At 36.7% G+C, this 20,980-nt stretch overlaps 1 protein-coding gene across 2 annotated transcripts in view; it reads left to right on the forward strand.

Annotated features, from left to right (window-relative positions):
* The window catches only part of USP9X (ubiquitin specific peptidase 9 X-linked), a 98,613-nt gene that overhangs the window by 13,888 nt on the left and 63,745 nt on the right, over positions 1-20,980 (forward strand). The window contains exons 10-14 of one of the 2 annotated variants that reach the window (XM_032592176.1): positions 626-730; positions 4,415-4,621; positions 6,097-6,233; positions 7,706-7,854; positions 19,557-19,644. In XM_032592176.1, the coding sequence (XP_032448067.1) occupies positions 626-730; positions 4,415-4,621; positions 6,097-6,233; positions 7,706-7,854; positions 19,557-19,644 (686 nt within the window). The remainder of the gene's footprint in view (positions 1-625; positions 731-4,414; positions 4,622-6,096; positions 6,234-7,705; positions 7,855-19,556; positions 19,645-20,980) is intronic. The other variant, XM_032592177.1, reaches the window with a different exon arrangement.

The following is a 20,980-nucleotide window of genomic DNA, read 5'->3' on the forward strand; positions in this document are numbered from 1 at the left end:
ATGTCTCTTGCAAGAATATAAGACATCTGTAATTGGTTTTTCATAAACTTTTAATGCAAAGAAAACTTCAATAGGAGAGTTAAATCACTATTTAAAAAGACCTATAATAATCTAAAGGATTTATAGCTTTTCTGAAGGATAAGTCACTTTTTTGGTTTCAGAGCCAGAAACTAGGTGATTTGATTATCTTAAATGCAAGTTTCTATTCGGATCACTTAGGAAGTATTGTTGAGTTTTAGATTACAAAGCTTTGTTTTTTGAGTCTGTAGAAACCAAAAAAACTTTGTTTTCCTTTGAATGCTTCAGTTTCCAGTTTTGAAACAAGATCATTGGTATACCTTGTTGTTCTACTTGCAATGTTAAAATTGGCACGTTAAATTCAATAAACTTTAATAAAGGCTCACATGAATTCCCAAAGTATACATTAGCCTTGTATATCAAGGAATTAAGTTGTCCGGTTTTAGAGGGCAATTCTAAAACATTTAAAATGTTACGAGTTTTCTCATGGTACACACTTAGGTGAAGATGATGGGAATAGTTTGTCAATAATAGCTGTCAGACAGTATATACAACTTATCTGCTGTCCAGATTCTAATATGCTGCTTGCTCTTTGGTTTTTTAATAGGCGGGGAAGCATGAAGCCATTGTGAAGAATGTACATGATCTACTGGCAAAGTTGGCATGGGATTTTTCTCCTGAACAACTTGATCATCTTTTTGATTGCTTTAAGGTAATAGCATAGTAAAGTAGTGCCGCTTCATTTTTAATAAAATTAATTCATTAGATCTTTGAGTTGCTCTTAGCCAGTAAATACAGAAGTAGAAATTATTAAACAATTTCAGGTGTGAAGGAATTGGTAATTTTTTCCCCCAATAAGAACTTAATGTTCATTTTTATATTAATAGCCCTCATAAATAATTAAAAAAAATTTTTTTTTCATGTTTATTTTTGAAAGACAGCATGAGCAGGGGAGGGGCAGATGGAGGGAGACACAGAATCCTGACCTGTCAGCACAGAGCCCGACACTGGGCTCAAACTTGTGAATCACGACATCATGACCTGAGCTGATGTCAGATGCTTAACCGACTGAGCCACCCAGGCGTCCCATAAATAAGGAATCTTTTAAACTCAGGTTGTCAATTTGGATTCCTTTCCTCTAGCAGTTTGAATTTCTATTAAAATGCTTAAGTGCACTGTAGGACTTCAGGGAAGGATGATTAGTTGTAATAAAAAATAAAGCGTCAATAACACGGATTACCAGTACCGTGATATTCTGTGGTGAAATGCATAGACAAGTGCAAATACAACTCATAAGGTATTCCAATTGCCCCTGTAGTGCTATCTGCATTGGTACCATCATGTATCTTTTAAGGCCATACTGGGTAGTGGTCTCTCTACAGTTAGCTGGTGTTGGGTTTGTAAAAACCATATGATTGGTGAATTTGTGGATTTAAGAACATGTGACCTTATGGCCATGTTAATAAGGGGTGTTGTATTAACAACTGGCATTAGATGACCAAAGTATCATAGGGGCACCTGGGTGGCTCAGTCAAGGTTAAGCATCTGACTTCGACTCAGGTCATGATCTCCTGGTTTGTGAGCGTGAGTCCCACTTTCTTTCTCCCTCTCCCCCTCTCCCCCCTCCCTCTCCCTTGTGGGATTCTCTCTTTCTCCCTTCCTTCCTGCTCCTCGCTCACTTGTGCCCTCTGTATCTAATTAATTAATATAAAATAAAATAAATTCTGATTGCTGGTGGTACATAAGTTGTTACAATCACCAGATTGATATTTCTCAAAGTGTAAGATTCTCATGACTCATCAGTTTGACATCTGGATAGGTCTTCTAGAGAAAGGCATATGTGCACCAGGGTACACGTTTAACATTTGTAGCAGAATTATTTGTAATAGCAAGCAGAATTATTTGTAATGGATAAATTGTGGAATGTTCATATCCTGAAAGATCTCACAATGAGAAAAAGCAAATTTGAGCAATTCAACCATATGGATAGGTCTAATAAAGTTGAAGAAAGGAATAAAATCACACAAGAAGTCATACATTCTTGTTTGCGATTGCATTAACATAAACTTCAGAAATAGACCCAGCAAGCCTCTGGAGTGCTGCTTGCCATGTGTTATTTTTGACCTGAGTAATAGTTACATAGGTTTTTACATTATGTATTGTAGTAATGCTATATACTTGTACTACCTTTCTTGATGTGTCACAATAGAAGAAAAAAATGTGAATTATTGGTTTCTACCTCACAGCCAGCTAAATCTGAATTGCTAGGTATGGGGCCTGAGAGCCTGTATTTTAAGCAGCATTCTCAGTTGTATCTTAGGCAACGTTAAAGTTGTAAATCATTGCCTTACGGAAAAATTCAGTTTGATATCTTTCAAAGGCAGCTGAGGAAATAATAGAGTCCATTATCATGGGTACTCTAAAGTTAATTGCCATTCATTTTTAATCTTGAGATGACTTCTGAAATACCACAGTGCGTGACCAAGGATGGCCATTATGGAAGAAGGAAAGAGGTCAATTGTTACTACAGCCCCTGGACCCTCCTCTTTTGAGGATGGTCTAAATACAATAATAGGCTAAATGTAAACATGGTTCCATTTGATCTTTTTCCCCGTTGGCTTAGCAGGTATTTACTAAGCACTTACTGTTTGATAACAAGCACTGTTTTCTGAGCTCTTGTAACTTTCTACAAAAGATGATTCAAAGGAAACCTGAAGTCCAGGTCAGTTTGCAGTTCTTCGTGGACTGGAACCAAATGATTTCAGACTTGTTAATTAGCCTGAAAGTACCTATGTGTTTGTGTATTTGCCCAGTCTAGTTTTTAAATGTTTTAGTTTTAGGTTTTTTTAGTTTATTTATTTATTTATTTTGAGAGAGAGTGACCGACCATGAGCTAGGGAGTGACAGAGAGAGGTGGGGAGAGAATCCCAAGCAGGCTCCATGCTGTCAGCACAGAGCCCAATGCAGGGCTCGATTTCTCGAACCTTGAGATCATGACCTGAGCTGAAATCAAGGGTCAGATGCTCAACTGACTAAGCGATCCAGGCGCCCCTCAATCTTTATTTTTGAAGTTTGTTTGAACCAGGATTCTTACTTTGTATTTGGTTGTGCACATCTTCTAAGTCTCTTTGAATCTACACTTTCCCCCTTTATCTTTTTCTTTCCTTGCAGTCTATTTGTTGGAAGAAACTGGATTGATTGTTGTGTTTATATCAATAGCATAAAATAGAGGCTTGGGCGTTTTTTGTTTTTTTTCCTTTTGCTAGAGTACATACATCCTAGGTGGTCATGTGCTCTTTATTCAGGAGGCATGTAATGCCTAGTTATCTTTCTTTATAAGATGTTCTTAATTATAATATCTAATGTTTCAGTTTTTTCCTGTATCCTTAGCAGTTTCCAGGTGTCTAGGAGGAATTAGAAGTATGCATTCAAGTTGTCTTCGAAGACATCCTTATTTATCTCATTGTAAATGTGTAATAATTCCGTTGAAAGGATCTGCTATAATTTACATAGCTATCCTTCTGTTGTTTGCCTTTAGGTTGATTTCACTTTATTTTCCTATAAAGACTCATTGGCAACTTTATGCATAGAGCTTTTCTCATTCTTTAGCTGCATCCCTGGCCTTTACCCGTTAGATGCCACCATCATACACATCCCACCCAATCCCTATTGTATAAACTGGGCATTTGTAAAAATACCATTTTCAGAGGTTCCCTCCCCCTCCCCCCCCCATCGTATAGATTTAAAATTAGCATTATATCTTCTAAATGGAAATGGTGCTGTATCATTTCTGCATAAGTTAGAAATTGATTTTACTGGTTAATAACAGACTTTGCTACAGCTGTTTGTTTTCATATGTATAATGCACAGTGCTCTCTTACCAGCTTTTCAAATTTATTATGAACATCTTTGTATGTCAGGTTATGTTTGCCATCTTTTAATATACTTTTAAAGTCACAAATAACAGACTGAATCTACGGCAGTGGTTTTCAACAGGCCAGTTCTGCCCCTCACCCCACTCTTCAGAGATACTCAGCAGTATATGGAGATAATTCTGGTTCTCACATCTGAGAGGAAGAGTGTCTACTATCTTCTGGGTAGAGGCCCAAGTATGCTGCTAAACATTCTGTGCACAGAGCAGCCCCACAACAAAGATTTCTCCAGCCTCAAATGTCAATTCCAAGGTTGAAAAACCCTGGTCTTAGGTATTTAACTGTAAATAGAGACTTTTTTTTGTCCTCATGTTTAAGTCTGCACTATCTTATTTCTCATATATCAGTAGAATAATTCTGTGCTCAGCTGCGTTTTCTGATGAACATAGTTAATCCCATGACATGTCATTTAATCAGTGATGGGCAAATGTGTTGTTTTCATGCCATATAAAATTTTTTTCTAGGCCAGTTGGACAAATGCAAGTAAAAAGCAACGTGAAAAGCTACTTGAGCTGATACGTCGCCTTGCAGAAGATGATAAAGATGGTGTGATGGCACATAAGGTGTTGAACCTTCTGTGGAATCTGGCCCATAGTGATGATGTACCTGTAGACATCATGGACCTGGCTCTCAGTGCCCACATCAAAATATTAGATTATAGTTGCTCACAGGTAAGGTGTGCTTCCTTAGCACACTTTTTCTGACCCTTCTTCCTTATCAGGATGGCTTAGGAACAGAATAGTTCCTGATTTTCTTGACATTGTTATTTTTGAAATTATCTTCAAGAATTAACTCATTTTCTTCATCTAAGTCCACCTTCCTCTTCTCAGGTCTCTAGGTCAGAATTTTGTTTCTCATCTGAAAAGCATTTAATCTCCTTGGGAGAAAGACAGTATAAAAAACATTATATAGTGGTAGAATTGTCAAATGCATGGTGCTGAAGTGTAAGTTTCAAATAGATCGTAAAATACTGAAGGTGATGAGGGACTTTAGAGGTAAGAGAATTTGGGTTTTCTTTGCTCATGGGGAAATTAAGAACAATTAATAGAGTTTCCTCAATAGTAAAACACTTCGAGTCTTGCCTGTGAGAAAATCACACAACAGCTTCCCTGCATTCTGATTTGTGGCATGTAAACTGTTAACTTGCAGTAAAATGGAAATTGCTGAATAATTTTCAATTTGTGAAAACTATTTGCTACACCAGTGAACTGAAATTTAGATGAGAGCTAAGAAATTAAGTTCAAGTAGGTATACGTGATTCAGATGCTATTCAGGTTTTTAGTATACTTGCTTGTGACAGTTCATTAAATATTTATTCAGTATCTTCGATACTGATAACTTTTTTTTTTTTTAAACGTTTATTTATTTTTGAGACAGAGACAGAGCATGAACGGGGGCGGGGCAGAGAGAGAGGGAGACACAGAAGGGGAAGCAGGCTCCAGGCTCTGAGCCATCAGCCCAGAGCCCAACGCGGGGCTGGAACTCCGGACTGTGAGATCGTGACCTGAGCTGAAGTCGGATGCTTAACCGACTGAGCCACCAGGCGCCCCAATACTGATAACTTTCGATATAAATTACTTCAATTAAACAGAGACTCAATGTGCTCAAATAAGTAATCAAACTTAAAATTGTTAGGTACAGAAAACTGCATTTCTGATTACTATTGATTTAGGGGAAGGAATAAAGTAAATAAGGTATGGGAAGTAAAATATCATTGAAATAATTAGTTGAGTTTATAATACTTTCGTAACTGTTCTCCCTTTATCTTTTTGTATATGTGTTATGTCCTTAGTTTGATTTTTGGTGAAAAATTTTTTAACTTAGTTGCCATACCATTTTTTGGGTAAAATATAAATTTTCAGTGTCTTCCTTCATTGTTGCTAAAACAAATCTATACAGAATAACAGTCAGGGTTATGTGTTATTGCTGAATTTTGTTTTATGGTAGAATCCTATAAAGCATTTCACTTTTTGTAGTTTTGGTAGTAAACGTGAAATAAAAATGGACTCAATGCTGCTTTTGTTTATTAAACCCTTTACTGCAATTATTACGTGTTTCTGAGGATAATCTTAAACCCTGTTTTATAATTGAAGCTGGAGTTTTTCTGAGTATGACCTACCTAAAACATTGAAATTGTTCGTTTAAGGACCGTGACACACAGAAGATCCAGTGGATAGATCGCTTTATAGAAGAACTTCGTACGAATGACAAATGGGTAATTCCTGCACTGAAGCAAATTAGAGAAATTTGTAGTTTGTTTGGTGAAGCCCCTCAAAACTTGAGGTAAGGCTTTTAACAGAAAATTTCAGTATTTTTATTTTTGTATTTTATTGAAAAGAAATTACATTGTCACTTGGTAAAAGCAAACTTTTCAAAAGAAAATTAGAGTGGGGAGGGGGTGATAGGAGGCTGAGGGAAGTTTCAATTTGGAACCAAAAATTCATTTATCATATCCACATCCTTGACTTTATTGAGAACGTAAGCCACAATTAAATGATACGCATCAGAATCTGCAGTATCCTGTATTACTCATGAAAGACAACAAGATCTGGTTTAAAGTATTTTTTTTATTGATTTTAGCGAAATTTCGATTTAAATAGTGGTCTTTATATTATCTTACATGCTGAGTTCTTACTGGAATCATATTTTCTAGCATTTTCTGTTTATAAAAGTTAGAACACATGATGTGAAAAGTTAAAAATAATATGCAGAGAATGAAAGCCAGGTGTAGTACAAAGAATATTTACAGTGAGGTCAGGATTCCTGGGTATGGCCCTTACGTCTAACCAATCATACTATCTTGTAAAGATTTACTAATCAAAAGAAATGTGTTTTTCTTATGTGTAAAGTTAGATGATTGCCAAGGTCCTTTTCAGCTCTAGATTATTATGATTATGCCTAGGACAGAATAGGCCATATATGTTTTGGTTTTAATGTTTGAACTTTGTCTCATTTTTTTCTGGAGGCTTAAAAAATTATGAAATTTAAAAAGCTATAAGGATAAGCCTTGGAGAAAATCCAGATTTATGTCTTAGTAACTAACATTTTTTTCAGGGAGATATTTTGATTTGGGAGCCACTGTACATAATGCCTTTTTGCCTTTCTCAATTGAATTAAACTTGTTGCAGAATATTTTACATACTCTCCCAGGGTACAGTGGCTTCATCTCCACTAGAATAGTAATGGCTCTAAGAGTTTATTGGTTTCAGTGAAGGTGGCAGAACAGGTTGGAAAGGAACTAGATGTCTTGTTGATGATAACCTGTGGGCAAACATGGCTACAAACCAAGTGACCCAGAATGTACCTTGAATGGCTAATAAATCAGATTTTTTCTGAAGGCATTTTCTTTGTTCAAATTTTTCACTCCAACCATAGCATAATCTTGTGGTGCTAATCTTGCAAGGGTTATGTTCCCGTTTTACAATTTTGGAAATAATCCTGTAAACTGACACAAGTGCTTTGGTACTGCTATAGGACAGGAGTGGAAATTGGTCATTGAAGTAGACTCCCATGGTGTGAGACGGGAGAATATTAACATAGTGTCCACGTAAATGAGAATAACAGAATAAATGTCTTTTTGAAACAATATTTTATTTTAAATTGCTTGATCTTGTTATTGAAGTAAATGGCCAAGAGAGTGTAATTCTGTAATGACGGAGAAACCATTTTAAGGTTTTAAATTAGTAGCTAAGAATTTAGATTGTATAAGCTCTTTTGATTACAACAGAGTTTAATTGCCTAATTATATTGTTAAGTTCTTCTCGTTTCAGTCAAACTCAGCGAAGTCCCCATGTATTTTATCGCCATGACTTAATCAATCAACTTCAGCACAATCATGCCCTAGTTACTTTGGTAGCAGAAAACCTTGCAACTTATATGGAAAGCATGAGACTGTATGCTAGAGGTATGTATTATACGCTAACATGAAATACGGGAAATAACAGCAACTTCTCGGCATTTTTTCTATCAATTACCTTAAAGATGACAACACCTATATTTTAAATGATGCAAGATAATTGGTTTTATTAGCTGTATTCTTTATGAGCTTATGTTCCACTTTTACTCTCAACTTCTATTCACCCTAAATTCCAACCCAGCATTGCAAAGCTCTCCTTATTAAATTGATTTACTTTTCTTCTTTGGGACTTCTGCCTGCCTGTACTGTAACTGGTTGCTACTTTCTTTGGAATGAACTTAACTCATTCTCAACCTTTGTTTCCTTACTACCACTATCTTTATTTTTTTTCCTCAACAAAATTTGTTTTGTCTATGTCTATTGTACATATTATATATAGTTCCTTTATAATCCTAAGTCCACATTTCACAAGTGTTTCAGACTCTGAATTAGAAAATGCACAAGAATAACCAAGTGAAGCTATACGAATCTTCATGTTTATGTTGGTTTTCAAAGTGTGAATTTGTTTAAACGTGTCAGGGTAGAGTTTCCTGAGGTTTCAACAGCCAGTTTTTAAGTTCCTGCCATATGTAAAACTCGGTTTCAATACTCTTTTCCTCTCTGACAGCCGTGTCTATCTGTGCTAGAGTACAGATTGGTTTTTAGTACGTATTCTACCGTCATGTAAACCAAACTTTGTTCCCATAGCCGTAGATAGAAAATTTTATGCTACTACCAGTGCTAGAGATTGAATTGAACATAATGGTTACTGAACATGCTACTCATTTAACATGTTATGCTAGATAAGAGTCTGCAGAAGCCAATAGTATATATTAAAAATGATTTTTGCAAGTTTATTTTTCGGAGAGAGAGAATTGGGGAGAGACTGAGAATCTCAGGATCAGCACTGTCCGTGCAGAGCACAACACAGGGCTTGATCCCGTGAACCACGAGATCATGACCTGAGCCAAAATTACGAGTTGGACGCTTAACTGACTGAGCTACTTAGACACCCCAAAAATGATATTTCTGATACTCCTCATTTGAAGAGTAGATTGGGTTCTTGGCATTCTTGAATAAAAATCCTAAGATGCTTATAAATCATAGGATTTCTTTAACATTTACAGGATATATATTCCCATATAAAATTCAGATAAGCATAATAGAAAAATTAAGCAGCTCTTCAGGTATGCCACCTGATTGTGTTGGCTGTTTATTCTTCCATGTACCCCACCCTCTGGGCCAGCTGAGTCCTCCTAGGCAGTAGATTGTAGAGCTAGATAAGCAGTCTAAGCATCAGGAGGCTGTTAGGCCCCAGGCAATGATCTTTTATCATTTTAGGCCCGAGTTCCTTCTAAGCATGATAGAATAATTGGAGCAGTATAGACATGTAACCATGTGATTTATGTTCTGTACCAAATGGAACCAAAATCTGAGAGAAACACCAGAGGTTTGCATGTAATACACCCAGTCACTGGGAGCCTCTGGGCTCAGTTTAGCATAATGCAGATTCTTTGTTATGATCTCCTCTCTTCTTGCTGGTACAAAGTCCTCACATATGCCATTGCAGGCCTTCCCCCAAAATGGAGCCATATAAATCATATGTGCTGCAATGCTAATTTTGCTTACTTCATTTGTATGTGATGTTTTAATTTATTTCATTGCCAGAAGTTGAGTACTGTGCTGTCGGGACACTCAAGAGATGATGTTGCATGTGCAGTTCAGCCTCACTTGGGTTTCCAGCTTCGTTTTAGCCCAGTTCCATATAAGTCATTGCCTCTTCTCAATTTCATTGTCAAAAGAATGTTTTTCAGTCTTTAGTTTTCTCTCCTTAAATTGCCTGTAGTTCCATAAAATGAGAGGTATGACTCTTCATAGTCAGATTGTCTACTTGTGAAAAATGACCTACACTAGCTAGGCGTATGACCTTGGGCAAGTTATTTATGTGAGAACAATGCCTAGTACATATTAAGCACTTGAGTTTTTGTTGCTATGGATGTTCCCTTAAATTCATTGACACACCTTATGTTTTTTTCCTAATTTTGATAACTTTTCCTCATTACGGTACTCCTCTGATTAAGACCTTAATCCTTAAATATGGCGTGGGGGGGGTGGGGGGAAGTATATTTTACAACTAGTAAGATTCTCCTACACAATAAGCTTTTTGCAGCATTAAGTCACTTCTGTGATAAGGTCAACCACCAATTTCTGAATTTGAAATTCTAAAGTAAATTACAGCCTTTGTCTCTGTATAATAGAAATGTTTTATAAGATCTCATTAGGTATGAGACCTGTTATCTAGCAGGATACATCAATGTTTCAGAATGTACTGATAGTCTTAATTTCTGGTAACTATTACATCAGCGTCACATATTTGTCCTGCTCATGTTTCATGTCCACTTGTGTCTTTTGCTTTGGAATAAAATGTTTTCACAGTACTTAGGTCAGCTGATTCTACCTCCTGTTTTATTATTATTTAGATAAAGTTAATGAGTTTATTAAAATTCCAGTATTTACTCCTGTATTCTTTTTTTTTTTTTTTAAATGTTTATTTTTGAGAGAGACAGAGCGTGAGCCAGGGAGGGCCAGAGACAGAGGGAGACACAGAATCTGAAACAGTCTCCAGGCTCTAGGCTGTAAGCACAGAGCCTGATGCAGGACTCGATCCACGAACCGTGAGATCATGACCTGAGCTGAAGTCAGCTGCCCAACCGAGCCACCCAGGCACCCCTCGTATGTTCTTACTAGTAGTAGTGCCTTCGGATAATGGTGCTTACCAAGTCATCCTTTAAAAGTTTTTTAATGCGTACAACAAAGTAAAAAACCACTTTTAATTTTCACTCAAGTTTTGCCTTATGATAGGATTGTCATTGTACTGACTTGAACGCTTATTGATAGTTTTATTTACCGTTTTTCCCTGGCTTCTAGATAGAAGAGCCTGCCATGGGGCTCAAACTCATGAACTGTAAGATCATGACCTGAGCCAAAATCGAGTCAGATGCTTAACAACTAAGCCACTCACGCACCCCTGCATTCTATTTTCTATAGACTACCACTTCCCCATGACTTCTTCCCAACCTCTTACATCTAGTACTGGCAATTTTTAGGAACGTTTTTCCACATAAACAATTTCTTCATGAGTGTCATTCACCAACAGTGCTGTGGGTTAAGGTCAAATCCTAGGCTAGACTTTCTCAGCTCTGGCTCATTCCTACACAACAGCCATGAAATATGGCTAAGTCTGTGTGGGTTCTTTGTGACTTAAAAAAAATTAATTTAGTGTCCATTTTATGAATGGCTTATAGTTCTCTAGAGTGATGGTTATTTCCAAGGTCTGTGTAAGGAAAGTAAATATGATCCTCCAACATCTTCCTTTAGAAATTGAGAAAGGGCTTAAAGAATCTTGTTGACATGTCAAAAAAAAAAAAAATAGGAGTTGGCTCTTACTGGTGAAAATTAGGCCAAAATAAATAAAAGTAACTAAACCATTAAATGAAGTACAGACTCTTCAGTCTATGCTGAAAGAAAGGGAAGTATCAATATATGTGGAACATGTGATGATCATAAAAAAACCAAGGGATGAGGGATTTAATTTTTTGAATGGTGGGAGTAAGATGCTCAGTGGATCTTCTCAACAAAAGAACCATTTCACTGAAGAAAATTTTAAAGTTTTTTTTTTTTAATTTTAATGTTTGTTTAGATTTGAGAGAGAGAAAGAGAGCATGAGCAGAGGAGGGGCAGAGAGTAAAGGAGACCCAGAATCTGAAACAGGTTCCAGGCTCTGAGCTGTCAGCACAGAGCCCGACGTAGGGCTCGAACCCACAAACTGTGAGATCATGCCCTGAGCCGAAGTTGGATGCTTAACTAACTGAACCACCCAGGCACCCCATGATTTGTGAGAGATGGGCTGTGAGGATGAAGAGCTCAGCAGTTAGGCTTCAAGGGATTCACCTTATTTGGACAAGAGCATGCCATTCCCAAGAGCATTATTAAAATTTTGGTGAAGAACAATTAGGAGGGTGCTTGCAGCTCCGTGTACTCATATTGGTAAATGAAACAGCAGAGCAACCACGAGTTTAACAGATTTTAGATCAAGAGACAAGATGAGCCCTCCTGGGAGTAGTCAGCCCTAGGGGGGTCACATGTGTTAGGTTGCACCCACTCAGAAGCAATCAGAGCAAGACCGGGACAAGTTGAAAACATTCTTAAGTCCACGCACCATTCCATTAGCAAAGGTTTTGAGCTTCAGTGGCTGAAGTATTTAAATTGAATTTGTGATCAAACCCTGGGTGAATAATAAGCTACCCTTAACTGGGGACAACTCTTAGGAAGCCAGGCTTAAAAGTAAAATTTGATCCCTTTTGAAAGTAAAAGGAATAAAACGTATTCCTTGTAGTCAAGAAGACTATGCATCATGCCTAAGACTGCACCCTCCTGAGTGGGAAGAAAACATCGCAGCTTTGTCATTGAATGTGGGGCATAAACAAACTCCTTGAACTGGGATGGTAGCTTCCAAGCCACTCACATCCACTGGTAAAGGGTAAAGGGTAATAATCTAGCCAAAGCGGGACTTAATTACAGCATTTCACCAATAAGGGGCTTATGTTGTAAGTAGCAGGAACAGCTTACATATAGCAAGGCTGAAAGGTAAAAGGAAAAATACTGTGGGTGAGATAGACCTCAGAGAGTTCAGACTATTCACTAAACAACCAAGCAAACAACACCAACCTGGGAGTTGGTGGGTAGTGTCAAAATTAGGTTGCTATAATATATTTAAATACCCAGATTTCAACCAAAAAAAAATTAAAGGTGTCACCCATATATATGCAGACCACAGAAACTGCCTCTGAATGGGCCCAGATGGTAGACTTTGCAGACAAAGACTTGAAAGCAGTTACTACAAATATGCCCAAGGAGCTGTATGAACTTGTGTCTAATGAATTAAAGGAAAGTATTGTGACAATTGAGAATAATGTCAACGAGATAGAATTTTTTCTTTAAAAGAGTCGGAATCAAATGGAAATTCTGGAGTTGAAAACTCCAATACCCAAAATGAAAAATTTGGAACAGGGGCTGAACAGAGCTTGCAAGCTTGCGGAAGACTCAATCTGAATTTAAGATTGATGAATAGAGATTATGCAATCTGAAAAACAGTGAAGAAGGAATGAAAATCCTATAGAAATACTGGACGTCGTTAAGAGTACCAACATGCATGCAGTGGGAGTACCGGAAGGAGATGCAGGAGACGGAAGGGAGCAGGAAAAAACATCATCACTGAAGACTTCCTATATGGATTTAGAAACCTTAACCCATATACCAAGAAGCTTAAAGAATTCCAAGTAAGGTAACGTTAGACCCAGATGCAGGCACTTCATAGGTGTAAGAAAATTTGAAAGTTGTAAGAGAAAAATGAACCTTTCATAAGGAAACACAAGTAAAATTAACAATTTGTTTTGTAGAACATTGGAGACTAGAAAGTATTAGGATAAATGTATATGAAGTGCTAGGGGCAGTGGAGGGACCTGACAACTAAGTAACATACAGCAAAACTATCTTTGAAAAATGAAGACAAAATAAAGGCATTCCCAGATAAATGCTGAGAGAATTTATTGCTAGCAGACTTGCCTTGCAAGAAATACTAAAGAAAGTAATTAGAGTGACAGGTGACACCAGTCATTCAAAGCCTAAGGGGGGAAAATATAGTTATGCCTTGTTTTACTGCTTTTTGAAGATAACTGCATATTTTACAAATTGAAGGTTTATGACAACTCTGCATTGAGCAAGTCTATATCCGTGCCATTTTTCCAGTAACATTTGTTCACTTCATGTCTCTGTCACATTTTGGTAATTCTCAGGATTTTAAACTCTTTTATTGTATTTGTTAAGGTGATCTGTGATTGGTGATTATGACTTGAGCACTCAAATAATTACCATTTTTTAGCAATAAAGTATTTTTAAGGTATTTACGTTGTGTTTTAAGACATAATGCTATTTCATGCTTAACAGACTATAGTATAAAGTATACCTAACTTTCATATGCATTGGAAAGCCAAAGACTTCATCTTACTTTATTGCAATACTTGATTTGTTTTGGGGGTCTGGAACCAAATTTGCAGTATCTCTCGTGTGCCTGTAGAAATTTTGAACACTATAAACCCATTATCCGTACCTAACAGGCATATAAGGAATACTCCATCCAACAAGAGCAGAATGTACTTTCTTCTCGCGTACAAATAGAATATTTTGTAGGACACACCATATTCTAGGCCATACAGAGTAGGATTTTTGTCCACAGTTGAATTAAATTGTAAATTAAGGAAATTTGGGGATTTCACAAGTTCGTGTCCATTATATGCTCCTGACTAACCAGTGGGTCAAAGAAGAAATGACACCTGTGGAATGAGAATATACTGAGATGAATGAAAACACAAAATGCGGCAACTTTGGGAGAGTTGCTAAGTCAGTGCTCAGAGGGAAATTTATACCTCTGAGTGTTCATAGTAAAGAAGACAGTTAACTGAACCAAATCAGTAACCTTCAGAAACTAGGAAAGAGCCAACTAAACCCATAGAACAAAGAAAGGAAATAAGATTAGAGTTGAAATCAAGTAAGGTAAGGGAGAGAAAACTTAGAGATCAATGGAACTGAAAGTTGGTTTTTTGAAAAGGTCAGCAAAATTGACAAACCTGTAGCTAGGCTAAGAAAATAAGACTCAATTATGAAAATCAAAAGTAAGAGGCCGTCTCTACTGATCTTACCAAAAAAAAAATAGAGTACCAAATTGCTGAAATTGGAGAAGCAATTAAAATTTTGAATAAATTTAAGTGAAAAAATTGAATGAGTAACAAAGAAACCACAAAGAAATTCTGGGACCAGGTGGTTTCATTGGTGAATCTTATTGAACATTTGAAGAATTACCACCACTCCTTCACAAATTCTTTCAGAAAATAAAAGTACACTTCTCAATGCCTTCTGTGAAGCCATTATTACCCTGATACCAAAACAATACAAAGACATCAGAAGAAAACTACGGACCAGTATCCCTTATGAGTAAAGATTAAAAATCCTTTTAAAAAAAGGTAGGGGGGGGGAAGGCAAATCAAATTCAACATATAACAAGGACTATGTATCATGACTAAATAGAACATATGTCTGGAACACAATGTTGATTTCACACCCAAAAGTCCATTGTGATACACCAATAGAATGAAGGACCAAAACTGCTTCTCAGTAGGTGAAGAAAAAGTATTTGACAAAATCCAATACCTTTTCATTTTAAAATCATTGAACAAACTAAGAATAGAAGGTGACTTTATCAACCTGATGAAGGGCATCTCAAAACTCTCCTAGCTAACTTCATACTTAATGGTGAAAGATCTGCTGCTTTCCCCCAGGATCAGGAATGAGATAAAGATGTGTATGCTAATCACTTCCATTTAACATTCTCTGGAGGTGCTAGCCTGAGCAACTAGGCAAGAAAAATGAGCATCCACATTTGAAAAGAGGCATAGCTATCTGTAATTACAGAAATCAACACTTGTATATAGTTAAGAATCCACTAAAATCTGTTAAAGCTAATAAATGAGTTAAACTAGATGGCAGGAATTAAGATCAGTGTACAGATGTCAGTTATATTTCTGTATGCTCAGTAATGACCAACCTGAAAATAAAATTAAGAAAATAATTTTATTTACAATAGCTTCATAAAGTATGAAATACTTACAATTGAACAAAAATACCAAAGTTGTTTGTACGTTTTAGTTATTTTTTAAGATTTTTAAAAAAGTAATCTCTACACCCAACGTGGGGCTTGAACTCATAACCTTGAGATAGTCACATGCTCCACTGACTGAGCCAACCAGGCACCCCCAAAATTTGTACATTTTAAACTATGGAACAGAATTGTAGAAAGCAGTTAAAGATCTAAATAAATGGACAGACAGCCCGTGTTCATTGAATGGAAGACTTAATATTGTTACAGTCATTGTACTCTGCAAATTGATCTACAGATTCAAAATAATCCCTATAAAAATCCCAATTTACTCTTGTACAGAAATCGATCAGCTGATCCTAAAGATCGTGGAAATGCAAGGGACCATTGGACCATATAATAGCCAACATAATCTTATTTGCTGAAAACCAAAGTTGGCTGACCTATATATATAATAATTCCTGATTTCAAAACTTAATACAAAATAACACAGTGTAGTACTAACATGAGAATAGATGTATGCATCAGTGGAATAGATAGTCTAGAAATAAATTGTTAAATTTATGTTAACTGATTTTTGTGAGTGGGAAGAATATTCAGTGGGAAAAGAAGTGATTTTTTGATAAATGTTGCTGGAAAGTTTGTATATGCACATCTAGAAGAATAAAGTTTGATCCCCTACCTCACACCATACACAAAACTTAAAATAGATCATAGACCTAAAAGTATAAAAGTCTTAGGAAGAAAACAAATTTTTGTGGCCTAAGGAGGAGAAAAGGTGGTGTATTGGAGCACATCAAAGCTTAAAACTTAACTGCTTCAAATGATTCAATAAAGTAAAATGACAGTCCAAGAATTGGAAAAAAAAAAAAATCTAAGTCCTATGTCTAATAAAGGACTTCTATCCAAAATATAGAAGAACTCTTAACAATTAAAACACAACCCAATTAGGAAATGGGCAGAAGATATTGTATTTCTCCAATGGCCAAAAGCACAAAAAAGATGCTCAGTATCATTAGTTACTAAGGAAATGTGAATCAAAACTACATTGAGAACCTACTTCACACTTAGGATGACAAAAATAAAGATGACAAACGTTTACACAGCTCAGACTATACTAAAAATCATTAAATTGTGAATTTTATGGTATTTGAGTTATGTCTTGATGCTTTCTCAAAACTGAGCTGCTTTTATGAGTTATTAAACAGTCTCTAGGCAATTTGCATTCTGTAATGACAAGAACGAATTTATGTTAGCCATAGCCACTTGGATTTAATTTTGTCTGATTTAATATCTCCTGCTCTCGTCAGTTGGATGCGACAAGAGTCACAAATGCATCATCGTCTTTGGCTGCTAACTAGAGCTGAATGTTTACAAGGAAGACCACCAAACATGCTGTTTATGTTCTGGCAGCCCAGAATCTCCTCTGTAGTAACGTGTCAAGTCTCTCCCTTTCTATTTAGCAATGAGGGATCGTCTTATTTCTCGACTATTTATTCTTGATTATTGACATTCGTTGAATATTTTCAAAGTTCTAACCTGTGTTCAGGTTCTCCAGGATTTTTTTGTGTGTATTTTTTTAAAGGAGGCTTTATGCCTAACATGGAGCTCAGACTCACAACCCCAAGATCAAGAGTTGCATGCTCTACCAACTGAGCCAGCCAGCTGTCCAGGGTCTAGTTCTTGATAAAGTGCTGGCACCTAAAAAGGGATGGGGGTATTAAAACTAGTGGGTAAAAGTTTAAGAAGCAAGATACTTACATAGTCTGAAGGCATCTCCCCACTACTTAGGAAGAGAAAAATCGTAAGTTTACACTGCAAAATCCTAATGGAAACACTTTGACCAAATGATCAAAGTTAACTTCGGTATTGTATCAGTGTTAATTGTAATGTGTTTATTTAAACAAATGTCTTCGTTATTTGGAAATATTTAAGTATCGGGGGAGTGGGGGCAGGTACAGAGCTATGTCTTCAACTGACTGTCAAATGGTTTAGAAAAATTACACTTACGTTATATGTGGCAACTAATGAAATAGATGCAGCGAAATGTAAACAACTGGTCAATGTGGGTGAAGTTGATAAGGGAATTCACCCATTATTTTTGAAACTTGTGTTAGATGTGAAATTACTAAAATATAAAGTTTCCCCTAAAAAGGAACATGGCAGGCGAACAAAGCTGTGCATAAACTCCTTGTTTAGACAGTAACAAAAAAGGCAACTGAAGTCCATTGATGATTCAGATATTTCAAGACTAATTCTCTGAAAAAGAAAAGTTCTACATAGTTGATTAGAATTTGATCTTCTATCCAGTTTCTTGAGAAACTGCTTTAAGTCTGCATCTTGAGGAAATGGACTTTGATGGAAGTTGAGAAAACATGTTTAGGACTTTTGGTAGATGGCAATACATGTGGAAGTAGAAAGCGGTTCTAATATATTTTGCTTTTCTTACAAAAACATTAAAGGCAGATTTTATTTATTTGTTTAAAGTTTATTTTTTGAGAGCCCACGCACACAGCGGGGCAAGGGCAGAGAGGGAGAGAGAGAATCCCAAGCAGGCTCTGCACTGTCAGCACAGAGCCCGATGTGAGGCTCGAACTCCCAAACCATGAGATTGTAACCTGAGCCGAAATGAAGAGTGGGATGTGTAACCGACTGAACCACGCACGCGCCCCGAAAAGCAGATGTTTTTAAACACTCTATGTTCCATATATGTTCCATCTTTACATCAGTCCCAAGATTTTCTTCAGAGAAGAAACCACTAGTTTTGAAGTTTTTTACTATTTCTGGAAGGTCTCAAACAATTAGAATTCTTTGGCAGTAGGACACACGTACCATAAAGTCCATGATATGGTATGCAAATATCAGTAATTAATGTTAAAGGGAAGCCACACAATTTCTTGTTCCTCCATACTTTGTACAACTTGCTGGAAGAAATGTCAATGATTTCCTCATGTTTGATAGCACTTGTCAGCATTTGCTTCGTGTCTCTTTAGCCCCAAGCCACAGATGAACTTGACCATTTCCAGGTCACACCACTTTTTCCAACGAAGTCAAAACAGAAAACAACTGTCCATAGTGTTTTCAGTACAGTGGGTTCTTTTTAAGATTTTTTGCTGTGGCCTTTCATTCCAAATAGACTTTTCCACCCATTGTATATTTGAAATGAATGTAAAACCAAAGAGTTTACTACTAGCTTTCTTTTTTTTTTTAAGAAGGAATTTAAAGTTTAAGCTATGCTTAGTGACCAACACTTACCCATGGTCATGACTGAAGGGTAAGTTCTTTTGAATTTCTATGAGACTGTTCTAGACTTTTGTAACATGCTACTGGTAATAACTATGATAACTGTACAGAATGCCACCTTATGTTTTTAGGTAAACATGAGTAATATTTTAACTAATTTTTCTCCATGAAGGTAGTTGTTAGTAGAACAGGAAGGAAGTTGAAACAGTTTTGTCTTGGTAGCTTATTTTCACAGATCACTCGGGTCAGTCTTAGGCTGTAATCAGATACAGATAAGGCAAAAGGGCTGTGATGAAAAATTATTTTTGATAGCACATATAAAAGATCATTTTCTTTGGTTATGTAAAAGAAAAGCTTATTTTTGTAGGGAAGGTAGGAGATGGGTAGAAACCATCAATAAACTTCAGGTTGCCTTTTAATAAAGAATTAATGGCTTTTTTAAAAAAATTTTTTTTTCAACGTTTATTTATTTTTGGGACAGAGAGAGACAGAGCATGAACGGGGGAGGGGCAGAGAGAGAGGGAGACACAGAATCGGAAACAGGCTCCAGGCTCTGAGCCATCAGCCCAGAGCCCGACGCGGGGCTCGAACTCACGGACCGCGAGATCGTGACCTGGCTGAAGTCGGACGCTTAACTGACTGCCCCACCCAGGCGCCCCAAGAATTAATGGCTTTTTAACTGACTTAAATTTCTGTTGATTAAATTTGGTGATGTGGATATCCATGTGTGTAATGCCTGATTTTTCTTAATCTGCAGATCATGAAGACTATGACCCACAAACTGTGAGGCTGGGAAGTAGATATAGTCATGTTCAAGAAGTCCAAGAACGGCTTAACTTCCTTAGGTTTGTTTTAAATTATCAGTGTTCCTCTCTTTAAGACCCAGATAAGGAATGCTTAGTTAATGTGCTGTATGGTTAGGTCTTTGTTAGGTGATCTTTTCCCCTGCCATCTCGTATTTTCCCACGTGGAAATGATTACCTGAAAGTCCCAAGGACATTTCCCTATGTGTTTATTGTTAAATACTTTAAAATTATTGGCTGATTTTTAACTCTTATTCTTTGCAATATTTGAACACATTTTCAGCTTTTGTATATACTTGTCCTTCATGTTTCTTTATGCTAGAAATAGGTTTATTTTTAGAGAATAAATTTCCATACTTTGACACAACCAGCTAGAGAATCGTATTGACCTTAATGGTATCCTAGTCCGTAGGGAAATGGAGTCAAAAGGCTGCTGGCCCAGCACCTCGAAAGAGTGGTTTGCATCCAGTGGTGTCTTGTTCATCCTAGCAGTGGCTGACAGAGGCCATCTGAATGAATAACATTATTCTGATGGGGATGAAGAAAAGAGGTTTATTCCCTTGAGCCAAAGCTAAATGTAGTCCATGGCTGAATTTGAATTTGCTCAGGGATAATTAGCCTTTAATGATCATACACTTAACAGATTTGAAATTGTTAAAAAGTTTTGTTGATGAGCGGTTGGTTTCTTGTGAATTCAGAAACCGCAGGCTGCAGAAGTGCTTATTCAGTTCCTAAGTGTGCTAAGAGAGATGCCCAGATTGTCAGTGCTTTGGGAAATCTATTGCGTTTATTATTTTGATACATTGGAGAATTTTCTCCTAAGCTCAGTTAATTAGGGACTTGTTTATTGAACTGTGTGCTTATTTACTGGAAAACATTTACATAAATAGTTACATAATGATTGTAACTTGAGGAAAAACTCTAGCCACCAAATTCCAAGAAATTTAGCATTGGTTTAAAGTGAAATGTTTTTTCTGTGTGTGTTTTGATTTTCAACCACCTGGATAGAAGGACCTGCCTCTCCAGATTGAGAATCACTTCCATAGTGAGTCATCGTTATTGATGGGTTTGTGTTGTATCCCGTAGGTTTCCTAGAACAGAAAAATGGTAATGAGTCCTACTGTATTCAAGTTTGGAATCAGAGGACCTATTCTGCTCCTTGCTTTGTTAGTACCCGTCTTCATGACTTGTAGCAAAACACACTCAAGGGAAGAGAACCTCACATTACTTACAATATACTTGGCCTGTGTTAAACAGTTTACACTTAATCCTCAGAGCAATGCGGAAGGCAGGTATTATCCCCATTTGATTCATAAAAAAATGGAGATTGACATGGCTTAATAGCTTCTTTGATATCTGGAAGCCCATACATAATGGC

The sequence above is a fragment of the Lynx canadensis genome, chromosome X (assembly GCF_007474595.2).
Source record: "Lynx canadensis isolate LIC74 chromosome X, mLynCan4.pri.v2, whole genome shotgun sequence".
Lineage (NCBI taxonomy): Eukaryota > Metazoa > Chordata > Mammalia > Carnivora > Felidae > Lynx > Lynx canadensis.